Source organism: Pogona vitticeps, chromosome 4 (genome assembly GCF_051106095.1).
Source record: "Pogona vitticeps strain Pit_001003342236 chromosome 4, PviZW2.1, whole genome shotgun sequence".
Lineage (NCBI taxonomy): Eukaryota > Metazoa > Chordata > Lepidosauria > Squamata > Agamidae > Pogona > Pogona vitticeps.
The window spans coordinates 48,059,827-48,075,822 of NC_135786.1; the positions used below are offsets into that span (position 1 = coordinate 48,059,827).

At 41.2% G+C, this 15,996-nt stretch overlaps 1 protein-coding gene across 1 annotated transcript in view; it reads left to right on the forward strand.

The window, feature by feature from the left end:
- SLC41A1 (solute carrier family 41 member 1) overlaps positions 1-12,776 on the forward strand; it is a 43,512-nt gene extending 30,736 nt beyond the window's left edge. The window contains exons 9-11 of the mRNA XM_020797742.3: positions 771-905; positions 2,868-3,016; positions 8,185-12,776. Coding sequence (XP_020653401.3) covers positions 771-905; positions 2,868-3,016; positions 8,185-8,370 — 470 coding nt within the window. The 3' untranslated portion in view covers positions 8,371-12,776. The remainder of the gene's footprint in view (positions 1-770; positions 906-2,867; positions 3,017-8,184) is intronic.
- Positions 12,777-15,996: the final 3,220 nt, after the last annotated feature.

Here is a 15,996-nt window from a genome sequence, read left to right on the forward strand (position 1 = left end):
CGAGAGGACTGGTAAAGAGAGAATATTCCTAATGTAGGGGCAATATATATGCCATCCTCACAGTAGCTGCAGCGGCCTAAGCCAATAAAATGGACACAAAAAGGAAAGACTTAGGTGCTTGGAAACTCTGCAGCAGGATTGGGTAGTAGGAGGTTGAAAGTAGAAGTGAGAAAAGGATGTGGGGGGAGGGGAAAACCATTTAGAAAAGATGGGAAAGCAGTCATCCTTCCAGCAAGAGGGATACCTTCTGCAGACACATCATTTGATTACAAAGCACGCCCACCATGTGCTGGCACAGAAATCAAGACTTGAAAAAATGGAGTATAAGGCAATGTATTAGTTTTTCTTGCCACCTCTTGACAATTTCACTGCAGTGTGGACTGCCACCACCTCAACTTCATCCCAGTTCCTTGTTGGTGTTGTGTTGCGATAAGATGTGAATCCAGTGAGTAAGGAAACTCTAAGTGATATATCTCATGCCATTAATGCAGTCAGAAGTGTGATGTTCCCCCCCCCCCGGTCTGAATTCCCACAATTATAAATAATAGAAAATACATACCAATGCATCTTAATTTTCAAGGAAAGCTTATGTTCTCTTGGCTACAGTCCTGTTAGGGGTTATGTATGGTTGTCTCTTGAAAGTAACATTTTAGACGGGATAGCTGTATGCAGGCATGAAAACTGTTTGTAGAATGTGTTGATGTTGGACATCTGTTGGTGAAGCTTCAGTGCAATGATCAGAATGGCGATCTGCCTCTTTATCCCTGCAGGTGTTGGTGGCAATCTGGTTGCTGTCCAGGCTAGTCGCATCTCCACTTATCTCCACATGGGTGGGGTGCCTGGAGAGAGTCCAGAAACAATTTCCCGGAAATGCCCAAGTCCTTGCAGCACTTTCTTCAGCTCAGGTAGCCTCAAAGCACATAATGTGCCCTGTTTTTGAATTTGCTTTTATTGTTACAGGCCATTACATCACTTCTGACTTAGGTCAAGCCTGTGAATTAGTCTAGTCAATAGTATCTCTGTTCAGGTGTTCTAGACTCAAGGCTGTGGTTCCCTTTACCAAGTCAGTCCATCTCATATGTGGTCTTCCTCTTTTCCTTCAGCTTTTCCCAGCAGTGAAGGAGGGGGGTTAGATGCCAAGAAATGTGATAGCCTTATTTTAGTCATTTTTGTGTCTAGAGAACACAGGCTTGATTTGATGTAGAACCCTCTTATTTATCTTTCTGGTTATCCATGATAACCAGAAAGATCTCCTCCAACACCATATCTGAATACATCCCCTTTACATTGTAGGATCTTAAAACTTGAAATTGGGGTGGCACTACATCTTGGAAAAGAAAGCTGATTGGTCTGCTTTAAATATGCACACCTCTAGTCCTGTTTGCAAACCAGTGTAAGCACAGATCCTCTAGACTAATGGTTCCCAACTGTGGGTTCCCAGATGTCCTTGGACTGCAACTCTCAGAAATCTTAGCCAGCACAACTGGCGAAGGTTTCTGTGAGTTTTTGTCCAAGAACATATTGGGACCCAAGGTTGGGAGCCACTGCTTTAGATTTGTATAGAGGTCTGCTGTCATATCCTAGATAATTTGGAGAATCTTGTGTGATAATAGCTTGGATAAGTGATTTTTTTATTACAACTCTTGAGTCCCTCATGACTGAAGTTGGCTGTAGAACACTCTGGGAGGTACAGTTCAAAATACTACAGACAAATTACATGTTGATCCTGCAACATTATTTGTCAATCTTTGCTTATCCTTTCCCTTCATGATGAATATGGACTGTAACTAAGCCTGATACAGTATTTTAAATTAAAGCTTTTTAATTATGCAGGAGATTACAGGCCATAGATACAGAATTATTTGAATCTCTTGTTAGTACTACAGAACTCATTAGCAAGTCCAAAAATTCTCAGTTCTTTTACTAGGACATTGCCTTCTAGCTTCTGTTATGGTTGTTATGGCTGACTCTGGTGCAGCCCACAGAATTCTATAGGTACTATATATCTTGGCTCTGCATTTATAACTGTCCTGTATACAGAATAATATTGGTAATGAATAGTGCACTGCTTCATTCTAACATGCTATAACCCAGTGGTTCCTCAAGAATTTTAAAAAGCAAAGGACATCATGTTTCTTCATATGAAGCATCTACAGCAGTGGTCAGGGAACAGGGGTAAATTACCCCAAATGGGGTAAAAATGAAAATCCTGGGGGTAATGAGGACGGTTGCGGCAGCATGACCCTCCTCATTACCCCCAGGCATTTTATTTCTGACGATACTGTGTGTAGGCGGGCATTCCGTCGCGGGGAGAGTGAGCGCTGTTGAGGAGGCCCCCTTCCCGCCCCACCTCACCTGAGCTCATGGCCGGTGGACCTGCTGACCCTGCAGTGCCTGGCTCCCTTCACCAAGGATGCACTTTCCCGGCAGCGTAGCAGCTCCAGACTGGCTGCTCGGGTGGCAGCTGCAGGTCCTGGGTGAGCACAGAGGTGGGGGGGTCAGCAGCGGACAGCAAGAGCGGAGGGGCAGTGCTGGGAGGGGGCAGGATAATGTTGGTGTATATAATTTTTGGGGGGGGGTAAAAGAGAAAAAAAATTCCCTGACCCCTGATCTACAGTATTCACAGTTGGGGAGCACCTTTATTGAGATTAATCAGAATGTCACAAAATGGTGTGTAAGCTTCAGAACTCTGGGCTCTTCATCAGGCTAACTAACACAAAACATACCACCCATCCTGATGGGAAAAAGCAAAAGTACATATGCAAATGATAATTTCATTCATGAAAAAGCAAAAGTACAAAAATGTGGCCAGATGTAATAGTTAAATCTTTGTGTTTGTTTGTTTGTTTTGGTCTTCTGTCTTGCAGATTTGAATTCCCGGTCTGCTCGGGTGCTCTTTCTCCTGGTGGTTCCTGGCCATTTAGTTTTCCTTTATACGATCAGCTCCATGAGGGCTGGCCACACAACACTCACCTTGATCTTTATAGTTTTCTACATGACTGCGGCACTTCTCCAGGTACGCATTGGCTTTAGATGCTTGACTTTTCATGTTGGTAATGAGACTGAGGTGCAGCTATACAGCAAGGGAAATGCAAATTCACTTACCTTCACTTACGATGAAGTTGCACCACAGAAACTGGGTCTGTGCATACTCAGCAGTCAGGGCTTCTTCCAGTTGTTGCCCAAAAGATTTGGCACATTCCAGATGGCCTACCTCTATTCTAGAACATTTGTTCTCTGTCTGCCTCCATATTTTCTTAACTAATGAGAAAATGCTTCAAAACTTTGACAGTGCTGAGACATACACCAGTAAAAAAAATGTGAAATTCTGGGTTCTGACTAAAGCAGCCAACAAAAACACTTTCCAATTTGAAATTTGAAATTGTGTACAGGGCAGATATTAAACATATCAATAGTGTAATGTATATGAAATTTACTCTTAAGTCAGAATAGGCAATGTACATGTGTGAGCTGCATGTAATTACCATTGGGTCCAAATGCAGGATCTCAGCACCCCTACACCTCCAAACATTTTTTAAAAATAAGCAGGTGGAAAGCTCATCGTACCTTCTAGGGCATGTGTAGGGATTCTTCATTCTCGAGAAACTATGGTAACGTGCTCTGAATAGAGGTCTCAGAACAGTGTCTAGTGTAGCTGAGAGGGCCAATACGAGAATGACAATCCCTTCCACACTGAAGACAAATACAATCTGTCCCCTGTCCAGTTCACTGATTTTGCTGCTTCTGGGACTGCCTCTTTGCCTCGGCATGCTGGACAAGTGTCTCTTCAAATTGGGAGAGGCCATGCTGCACTGCCTGCCACCAGGCTGAATGTTCAGTTGTCAAAGTTTCCCATCTGTTGAGGTCCATTCCTAAGGTCTTCAGATCCCACTTGCAGATATCCTTGTATTGCAGCTGTGGACTTCCTGTGGGTCGATTTCCCTGCACTAATTCTCCATACAGGAAATCTTTTGGAATCCGACCATCAGGCATTCTCACGTCATGCCCAAGCCAAAGTAGACGTCACTGTTTCAGTAATGTATACATGCTAAAAATTCAGGTTGTTCTAGGACTACTCTATTTGGAACTTTGTCCTGCCAGGTGATACCAAAAATGCATCGAAGACAACGCATATGGAATGTGTTCAACTTCCTCTCCTGCCATGCATAAAGGGTCCAGGACTCACTGCAGTACAGGAGTGTACTCAGTACACAAGCTCCATAGCCCTAGATCTTGCTATATGCCGTCAGCGTCTTATTCAGCCATACTCTCTTTGTGAGTCTAGAGAACATGGTAGCTGCTTTGCCGATGCGTTTATCCAGCTCGACAATTAGAGAGAGAGTGTCAGAGATCGTTGAGCTAAGGTACACAAAATCATGAACAACCTCCAATTATTGCGTGGAAATGGTAATAGAGGGAGGTGAGTCCATGCCCTGGCCCATGACTTGCGTTTTATTCAGGGTGATTGTTAGTCCAAAATCTTGGCCTTACTAAAACAATTCATAAGTTGTTGGAGCTCTTCAGCAGAATGGGTAACAACAGCTGCATTATCTGTGAAGAAGAACTCCCGCATGCGAGGTCAATTTTGCAATTTTTTTTTGGAGGGGCTTAAAAAACCATTGATACCTTCACCCCCACGCAAAGAACATGGGGGAAAAAATCTCCACTAGGGGGCATAAGGTGACTTTTTTAAAAGTTAGAAAGTTAAAACAAACAAACTTTTTTAAAGAAAATAGTGCTTGAGGAAATGAGAGTGGACACAGCCTTTCAAGATCCAGAGATGGCTGTATGCAGTCCCCAAACCCTGCAGATTTCCCACCCCTGTCTTAAATGACTAGAAGCTTTTTGAAGACAATCACAAATCTTTACAGTAACACGTTAATAGAACAAACAGAGAAACCTACAAATAAGTAAAGCATACATTCCGTATGAAAACTATCAATGAAAAACCATCGTATGCCACATAAAAAAAATCCACTATTGGATTTAGAGATTGAGGCCATATTCATTATATGATTAGCAATAAATTGCCTAGTCTTAAGCATTGTTTGGCACTGTAAAAAAGGGGGTTTTAACTGAACTGAGGTCTAAATGATTCCTTATAATCCATTCCATATTCCTGGTTTTCTTTGAGTGCTTTCTTTTTGTCTGTCTATCCATACCTTATGTATGTTGTATTTTCTTTATAGTTATAGGTTAGTACACTCATATGCCTGCTCAAAAGGTCCTATGGAATAATTCTCAACTACATCTATGTAGGGCTACATACAATGTATATTTAGCATGAATGAGAAGATACAGTTTATAGAATTAGGCATTAATTGCCAGTGCGTTCTCACCACTTTCTAAAAACCAGTAGCCTGTTTCTTCACAGGATCATTAATAGACATGATTTTTGTTCACTGAATATAGCTACATCCGTCATTAGGATTTCTACCAATCGTGCAGTTTTCATGTGGGTACATATCACAGTGTAATGATTTTTAAACCATTTTCTGTTGTGCTCAGTGTTATTGAAAATGGAAGCCTTGAGTAGTTAAACAGTTATTGGTTTAATTTTGAAATAATTTCTGTAAATCTGCATTTGGACATGCAGATCTCAGTACCACTTGGTAATTGTTTGTGGAATAGGAATAGTATGAGAAAGCATTATCCAAAATATACGACATTTGTTTTGTCTAAGAACAATGTGCTTCTATTTGACACATCTTTTTTTAAAAAAAATATAGTTTGCAGAGATTGATGAATGTGTGGGTGTTTTATGTTCACATATGTATATCAGAAATGTCAAGATACACAATTTTATTTAAAGATAATCTATTGTTATGACCTCCATTATTACTTATTAGATTTATACCCCGCCCATCTAGACAAATAGTCTACTCTGGGCGGCATTACAAAATTTAAAAACAATAGAACATGCAAAAATCCAAGATGTAAACATGTAAATATTAAAATACATTTATAGGTGTTCTTAAGGGTAAAACACTTCACAAAACACACTGTAACTAATTAAAAATATAAAGTACACAATGAAACTCTGAAAACAGGATTCAGTACAGAAATAATTAAAACAACATGTTAGATACAACTCTGCTGCAGAGCAGCATATTTGAAAGCACACTACAAAGGAAGCAAATGCAAACAGGAATAAATGATTTCAAAATTTCTTGCAAGCCAACAAAGAGGGGGCTATACATATTTCTGGGACGAGAGCATTGCAAGGATATGATGCTACCACCAAAAAGGTCCATCCTTCGTATTTGCCACTCACACAGATCTTAGTGGTAGATCAGAGAGCAGAGCCTAAGATGCTAATCTTAAAGTTTGGGCACACTGATTCAGGTCTAGACAGTTCTTTATCTAGCCAGGCCCCTAACCTTACAGAGCCTTAACATCTGGACACTTGGCTCCTACAAGCCTTCTGGTGACTGCATTCTGTAACAATACTACAGGGGTTGCACAATCTTCAGAGATCCAGGGCCACAAATGCCCATCCATGGCAATGAAGCCTTGGGGTGCCACAGTGATCCATTTTGTCCCCCGTGCTGTTCAATATTAATATTCTGGGATAGGTCATTTGAAGCTGTGTGCCATCAGTATGCTGATGACACCCAACTCAAATTCTCCTTGTCAGTAGAGTCAGCTGCGTGTGCATTTTAGAGGCTGTAATGGGCTACGTGCAGGTGAATCCCAACAAGACAGAAGTTCTGTGGCTTGATGATTCCTATGTCTGGGAATTAGTTAGGTAACCTGTTCTGGATGGGGTTGCACTCCTTCTGAAGAAAGCAGATACATAATCTAGAGGTACTTCTTGAGTAATATTTATCACTCAAGACTCAGGTGAGTGCAGTGGTTCAGAGTGCCTGGGGCCATATTTGATTTGCCCACCAACTGTAACCATTCCTGGACAGGAGCAACCTGACTGCAGTAATTCATTCACTGGTAACCTCCCAACTAGATTACTGTAGTGCACATTATGTAGTGCTGCCCTTGAAGATGGCACATATCCTGCAGCAAGTGCAATATGCACCAGCTAGACTGCTAGTTGGAAGAGTTTTCAGAGTTCACATGACACTGTTTCTGAAAAAATTGCAATGGTTGCCAATACTCTTTTGGTCAAAGTGATAACCTACAAAGGCCTAAATGGCTTGGGGCTTCGATAACTGAGGGAATACCTCTCCCTATATATACCTGGTGATAATTTAGATCTGCTGTGGGGGGAGGGACAGGCTCCTCCATGTCCCACCATGGATAAAGGTTCATTATGTGGAGACAGAGGGGAGGGCTTTCTCAGCTGCAGCACCTTGGTTGTGGAATGCTGTTCCCTTAGAGGCTTGGCAAGTGCCAACACTAAGTTCACTTCAGTGCGAAGTTAACTGAAGGCCTTTAGCGTCTTTGTTGTTATGAAGGTTTTGTTGTTATGTGTCATCAAGTCGAAAACAACTTGTAGCAAACTTAGTAGGGCTTTCAAAATAAGTGAGACATTTAAAGAGTGTTTTTACCAGTTCCATACCCCCAGTGAGCCCTGGGCCTCCTGAGTCTTAGTCATCAATCAATCTATCCACTATACCACACTGGGTATCCCTGACTGAGGATTTAATGCATGTATATAGTTTTAATATCTTAAAAGTTTTAAAATTGCATTACTTCATAATGTTTTTATTGCCATACTCTACCTAGAGATCATAGATATGTTGTGGAGTATAAATGTTCTAAATAAATAGTATACCTTTAGTACTGAATCAGAACTGATGCTCTTACAGGAATATGCTAGACAATCTGTGTCTGTGTTACACTGGAACAAAATATATGTTAGCTGAAATCTGTTAGTGTTCAGGAGATGTGATTCAGGCAAAGTTTTGAGAAGCCATGTTTGCAAATGAAATCTCAGCTCTAACAACCAATCACAAAGCAAAGCAAGCTAATTTGCAAACTGAAGGAACTGGGGACAGCTCCTGTTATGATAATCAAATGTTTTCCTGCACAGGAATTGCTTCGGAATTCTTTCCTAATGACAGATTATCTGTAATGTACAGCTTGACCCCATATAACTGTGTGCAGTGGACAAAAAGGGCTGGTTCTGATGCCCCAATTGAAGACGAATAAGTAAACAGCAGTAGCATTTGTTTGTCTTGTACCTTGCTTGATGGCTAATGTCCTCATTCTGCTTCTGTCTTTTAGGTTCTCATCCTTCTTTACATTGCTGACTGGATGGTCCACTGGATGTGGGGCAGAGGGCTTGATCCTGACAACTTTTCCATACCGTATTTAACAGCACTAGGTGACTTGCTTGGGACTGGTCTCCTGGCACTCAGCTTCCATATCCTCTGGCTCATTGGGGACAGGGACACTGACGTGGGGGACTAAACCCACCATTCCTTGGCTTCTCCGCTCCCCAGCTTGTCTCCTTCAGTGACATTCCCCCTACATCTTTCCACAAAACGTTTCTCCCATCCTGTGTCTCTTTGGGACTTCAACTTTGATACTGGATTCTCATTATTTTCAATGGGAATTTTATGTGGTTTATATTTCAAGCCAAGTTTGTACAGAAAAAAAATGTTTTAGGAAGGTTGAAAAAAATGTGTAAAGACAATCACCAAGTGCAATTTCATAATGGTTAAAATCTGAACTGTAGGGTATAATAGAAAATGGTTGATCAACAGATTTTAATGAAATCTCACTTTCCTCATTCAGCACCCACTCAGAGCACTAGATATAAAGGGCCATGTGCGCGCGCGAATGTTTAAGATGCAATTCAGGTTTGCTTTATTATTCAGCTAGGCACAAGGATTCCTCACTTGTTGTCACAATTCAGTTCTGAAATAGATTAAATATTTTGGGCACCCACCTCCTGTCTGTACTAGTAATTGGTCCGACTTTATCACAGGCAAGCCTTCCTGGCCTTGGAAAAGTCACGGCAAATTAGTAGGTAACAAAATCAAAGCTAATTGTGTTGGGTTGCATCCTGCTCCATGCTGCCAGATGTGAGTGCTTCCTAGCTCTTGAAAGAAGGGAAGTCTATCTGAAATAATCATTAACTATCATTCCAAATTCATTCTCTGCTATTGAGGCTAGGAAAGCACGGCATGAGAGGAAATGCTGGCCCTGTGCCTGGCCCTTTTATGTTGGCTGTTCTTTGCTGCACATTGTGAAGTAACTGTTTTATGTTACAGTCCTCGTTTACCATATCCTGAAGAGACTGACAGTTGTGAGGTTTGTTCCTGCTATATGGCACCTATATCTCTTACCAAAAAAAGTGGCAATTTTTTAAACAAAGGCTGACACAAATTAAAGTATACCTCTAACTGCCCTTCTCTCTAACAGAGAATTTGATTTTCTCCCTACTGCTTTACATTGAACTATCATGGATGCTTACCTCACCTATTGCCTTTAAAACCTGTTGCCTCATCCATGCTGCTTTGGCTGTTCTGTAAATGGATCTGTAAAAAGGTTAACTGATTGTGTTAATACTGTCAATGTTTCTGAATTTTAAATTCCTGGGGTAACTGGGATGATGAAATTTCTGATGGTGGGCCATGCTGCCATGATTTGAAGTCTACTATGGTTGCTTTGCCTCCCTCAAGGTCTAGAGAAATCAACACAAGATTTTGAGGATAATCTCAAATTGGATATCTGTTGGATACTCCTCAGTATCAACTCAATGGACAGTCTCATCCATATCTTCCATTCATAGTAATAGCTGTTTTGTAATGGAAAGCCTCCATACAATCTGGTTTTTGAGATTCTTCACTTGTATGCTTATTTGCCAGGCAGGTTAGCCTAGGCTCCTTCACATTGCCCAGTCTACATTTTGATATCATAAAAAATGACATGTACAGGCACGAAGCAGTACATGACAACAAGAGCCATCTCATTTTCCAAAGACCATGTTTTTGCTTGTCTACAGCCCAGATGTTTTATTATATTGAAATAAATTGTTCTATTTTATAACTACAAATGTAGAGACATGCTGTTTGGTTTATTATTTTGTCAATTTTTGCCCAGTTACCCTATCTCTATCTGGGAAACTTTTATCCTTATTTGTGTCTCATTGTTGAGACATGTTGTTTGGTTTATTATTTTGTCAATTTTTGCCCAGTTACCCTATCTCTATCTGGGAAACTTTTATCCTTATTTGTGTCTCATTGTTATGTAGTTGATTTGGCTGCTAAGAAACTGAGATCACAACCATGTTTTTGCTGGACACTGAGCTGTTTATTGAAAGGTTCTATTTTGTAAGCAGAGAGGGGTCTTCGATACCAATCACTTTCTGTGGGCAAGGATTTTCTGTTCTGAAGTCAGTTTTGGATAAGTTATATTTTGGTAATAGGGATAAAAACCTGTTGGAGATTTATACCAGCCTATGGGCAAGATCCTGTTGGTGCATCTTTGCATGGTGTAACCCGAATTGGGTGCTGGAAGCATCTAATTTCAAGTAAGAATGCATGCAGCAACTCATTAATTAGAAGCAATTCACCATTCCAGTTTGCACAATGTCAATTACACCTGTGTAAATCCTGAATAGGATTGTGGCCTGTTTTTCTTACCTGTCTTCCAAACAACTGGGTCACAGCTGAGGAATGCTTGGAGCTGTTATCCAAAAAAAATGCAGTAATTGTTTCCCACATTTGTGGTATGCACTATGTCCTCAAAATGTCAATATGCTCCATCTCCTGACATGTTGCTTAGACAGGTTGAAGCCTTGTGGAAATACTTTGAAACACATAGATGAAAACAGACATATTAGTTACATAAAATAAGATGTGTAAAGGAGATTCATTCAGTCATCCCAAGAATGTCAATTAAGATCCCAGGCTGTCTGTGAGTAGCACAGAATAATGTAGTGCTGGATTTCCTTTGGTATTGGATTTGACAGTGGAACTAGAATTTTGGGAATTATTATCTATATGTATGTCACACTTGCTCCTTTTTGTAAGGAAAACTATTCAAAATGCATTTCCTCATCACAAAACTTTACTAAATCTTTTTTTCAAATTATTACTTGCTTCTGTATCAGCTTCTCCGCAAGAGAGCATCATTTTACGATGTTTGGTTCTTTACATTTTTCACTTTAATTGCTACTTGAAATCAAAGCAAAGAAAGCAAAGTGTCAGTAGTGTGTGCCTTGAATAGCTGTAGTCTTGTAAAAATGGACCAGGCCCTACATTTTGGCTGTCTGGTTTCCACAGTCTCCAGTATAGATTGAATGCCCTTTTCTTTCAGAAATGTGGCTTTCCTGTTCTTACACAAAACATAATGTGAAAGATGGCTGGGCTTCAGCTATTATCTGGATATAAACAATAGTTACTCTTGTAATTTGGATTTGAGGCTCTGGCTGAAACTACACCTAGACATCGTCCTCGTTTAGCCATGTCTGACTCTTCGTGACCCCATGGACCAGAGCATGCCAGGCCCTCCTATCTTCCACTGCCTCCCGAAGTTGTGTCAGATTCATTTTGGTTGCTTCATAGTGTTGCTATAATGGAATAAGGGGCTTGCACTGTGATTAAATGAAAGCTTTGGAGGGATATTAATGCCATAATGGTGCCTCATGGGGACATTGGGCCAGGGTAATTCTTAAAGTGCTGGCTAGATAGCTCAGTGATTTAGGTATCTGGTTGCAGAGCCAGAGGCTGGGAGTTTGATCCCGCACCGTGCCTCCTGTGAGTACAGCCAGCCTGTGTAACCATGGACAAGCTGCACAGTCCCAGGCCAGTCCTAGAAGAAGGGAATAGTAAACAGCTTCTGGATATTCTGTACAGGGAAAACCCTGAAAGGAGTCACCATCAGTCGGAATTGACATTGTGGCACATTACTATCAATTATAAAGTCTGTAATTTGTCAACTGATGCTGTTTTAGGGGTGGCCTTTGGGCTTCAGTACCTTAATTTTAGACTGTGATGTAAGCACAGCAGCCTTCAAATTTGAATATGAAGAGACAGCCTACAGGATCAAGCTGCAGAAGTGTGCGTGGAATAACCTTTTCCTCTTGCATTGCAAGGTGGCCTTAATTGTTTGGGAGCAATTAAAATGGATTGCCTTCCTTCTGTGAATGGCAGTTCTTGCAAGTCTGAAAACTATATCCTTCAGACTTAAGGATCCTTCAGATTAAAATTAAGAATACATGCAGTGCTTCAGTTTTGTAAGTCAATAACTGTTCGACTATCCAAACAACTATTGTCTAGTGACATTCAAAACAGCCCGAGTGAGACTTCTGTCCTATCACCTGTTAAAACTTGCTTTGCAGTTTAAGGTTTATCCATCTCATCAATATGCATCTTGTTCTGTTGGGTGCATCAGACTTTTCAACTTCACACAACTTCCACAGTTTCACATACATAAAGCTCCATTGCAATATCCTTTCTTCATCATTACATCTGTTTTCTTAATAAATGTCTGTCTGCACATCACATTTAAGAATTTAACTCTCCTGGCTTTGGTTGCAAGGTGTAGCCCTCAGCTGAAGAGCTGAGGAGTTTGTGCCATTTCGATATATCGCAAAATTTTCTTGTCTACAAAGGGATGAGTTGGGAGAATGAGTGTACAAACAGAATATTGTTTAAAAGCTTTGAATAATTAATTATCACCGGTTGGACTCAAATGCATGTATATTTAAACCTGGCTCCAAATGAAGATGAAGCTATTGGTTTACACTTTCAGTACAGAATGGGGGGGGGGGGAGTCCCTAATTTATAGTTGCTGTAACTGAATGGACTGATGCCAATTTAAATGATAAAGTACATTTGGTAAAATTAAAATTGCGTTTATTTATATGTCTTTTGGTCTTTTATTTTTATTTCACTGAGTGTTCAGTTCTGGTGTTGACTAGTGACGTGTGGGGCAAAACAAAACAAAAGGAACTGGTACACCCACAAAAGTCCCAATTATAAATGAGAGACAAAGTGTCGGGATGTAGAAAGTAGAAACAAGCTCTTTATTCTGTATTTTTGAGTCATTAAAAAGCTCTGGCTCAACGCGTTTTGGTGAAGCCTTCTTCAGGAGCTGAGCACAATACAAAACACATTAGATATTGAATCATTCACATTTTCTTTTTTTAAAAAAAATTACACACACACAAAGGCTTGTGACTCAACTTTATATAAATACATGCATTTATACTAAGCACAATAGGCACAATAAAATATCAAACACTTACCGAGCTTCTTTATATTCTCTGCACCTTTCTTTGGTCTATATTAGTTCCAAAACTAATTGAAAGTGTTCAAAAGTGCAGGCACTAGGAGAGGAGGCCTTTGTACACAGCTGTGCAGGGTGGTGAGATAACCAGCCCAGCAGTGTTATCATAATAAAGTCTATTTCTTCATTTAACCCATGAGGTACCAGGGTGTTCAATTTCAGGATCCAGTCAATTTCCCTTTTTAGTTCCTTTCACAGTTTCCAGGAACTCTGTCCAAGGCTCAGAACACCAGATCTTTTATGGCATGGTTCTTTTCTGTAAAATGGCCAACTAGAGTACTGCCTAGTCATTTATTTCTTAAGTTACTAAGGTGTTCATCCATTTGTACTTTCAGAGGTTTTTCCTATGTACAGTTTACTACATAGGCATCTTATAGCATAGATTATTCCCTTGGTATTACAGTTGGTGAAATCTTTCAAGGTGTAAACCGTTTTGTTCTGTGGATCTATAAATTCTGACATGTGCTTTGTATTGCTGCAATAAACACAATGCCCACATGGATGATATCCTCTTGAGGGAGGGGGGGAACCCAAGTAAAACACTGGGAATTAGTGATGGTGTAGTATCAACCCTGAGTGCTCATTGGAAGGACAGATCCTGAAGCTGAGGTTTCAATACTTTGGCCATCTCACTAGAAGAGAAGACTCCCTGGAAAAGTCCCTGATGTTGGGAAAGTGTGAAGCCAAGAGGAGAAGGGGACAGCAGAGGACAAGATAGTTGGAGTGTCATCGAAGCAACCAACATGAATTTGAGCCAACTCCGTGAGGCAGTGGAAGACAGGAGGGTCTGGCGTGCTTTGGTCCATGGGGTCACAAAGAGTTGGACATGACTTAACGACTAAGCAACAACAAAATGTATCTTTGAATTAACTTGTATTATGCTCAGCTCCTCAAGAAGGCTTTGCTGAAATGCGTTGAGCCAGAACTTATTAAGAACTCAAGAAATACAGAATAAAGAGCTTGTTTCTACTTTCTACATCCTGAGACTTTGTCTCTCATTTATAATAGTGACGTGTGGAGAACATTCTTGTGTGGTTTGTAAGAAATCATCCCAAAGACCATGGAATATGATGCCCTCTACTCATCTAGAACTTACTGGGCAATATAAACCTTGGATTTGCCTTTGGTACCAAGGCCAAGCCCTGGAAGTTGTAAAATCTCCAAAGTTTGCAATGGTCTTCCTAGCAAACAAGCAGAGTTGCTCCCTGTGATTCCACCTGTATTATGTTATATGCTATCAAGTCACATCTGGCTGATTGCAACTTTAATAGGGTTTTCAATCTACATGAGATATTTGAGTGGTTTTACCTGTCAATTTCCATGGCCAAAGGGGGATGTGAGCCTAGGTTTCCTAAGATATCAGTATATCCACTACACTGGTTCTCACTGGATTCCACCTACCCACACAGAAATGAAAATCCATTCGTCTGAGGAATACATGCCAGACTGTGGCAAAGTTCAACAAATAAAGGATGGTACAGAATAAAACTAATACAATTAAAGAAAACTCCATGCAGTTAGTTGAACACTATACAGTATGTGATTATACAATTTAAATGATATGTTCACAAATCAGTTTAACCAGTATGCATATATATGTATAGCATAGTAACATGTCAATGTAACAGTAATACATATCACAACATAAATATACTGTATCTTCTATCAGTCACAAGGTCCAAGTGAGAAACTCCAAAATATAATAACAATGATGTCCATGGATAGTTCCTAACAAGAGGATTCAAATGAGCTCCGAGCATCTCTCTCCAAAGTCTGGTGAAGATTGGGTTTCCCCAAGCCAACTGTTAAAGGCCACTTTCCTGGGTGACCCATGTACATTGATGTCTGAAAACCACTCTTCTCTAAACTTGGCAGGATTGTAGAGCAGCATCCTACCAAGTCTCTCTGTCATTTTGGTGTCTCTAGGTGCCAGGCGGAACAAATGTAAACTCGTGGTTCATTAACATTGATGAATCACGAATCAAAATGAATCACCATTTTTCTGATTCGTGCCCATCTCTGCCATGCACCAGTGAACAAGCTGGGACAGTAAATAAAACTTGAGTTGTTGGGAGGATTGCCCCTACAGATCCGATGGACCACCAGAAAGACAAATGAGTAGGTATTAGATTAACTCAAGCCTGAATTCTCTCTAGAATCAAAAACGAGAAAACGGAATAAGTATTTTGGCAGATAGCAAAGGCACACCGAAAAAAACAATAATAAGAGAAGCAGACAGTCAACAGGGGAAAAGGAAGACTGAAATGCCCAGGATGAAGTGATTGAGAGAAGTGCGGGGGGGATTTTTTAATTGGCAAGACCCGAGAAGGGCTGGAAACAACAGGGGCTACTATGGAGGTCATTATTTTTATAGGGTTGCCATGTCAGACGCGGCTGAAAGGTGGACCACCCCCTCAACGTCCCGCCCGACCTCAACCCCCCCTGCCTACACAGGGCTAGATCAAAGAACGAAGAAACCCCCGCTCCCCCTGTGCATGCCGGGTAATGTAGTTTTATACGTGTTGCAACGCCCCCACCCTGCCCTCTCACATGACAGGCAGGGCAATGCGGAAAAGACCCGGGGGCCAAGAAAGAGCGCGGATACCTGGCCCCGTTTGCGAGCTGAAGAAGTGCGGCCCGAAGTTCCTCGCGGTGGGGGCCTCGCCTTAACTCCTCCCCCGCCGCCCCCACCCACAGGTTTGGAAAGCCGCCGCGACTTGGAGACGCCTTTCCTGCAAGCTGCGCGGCTTCGCTGCCCGACGGAGAGGCGCTGCGCCGGCTTCCTGGCCGGCGAAG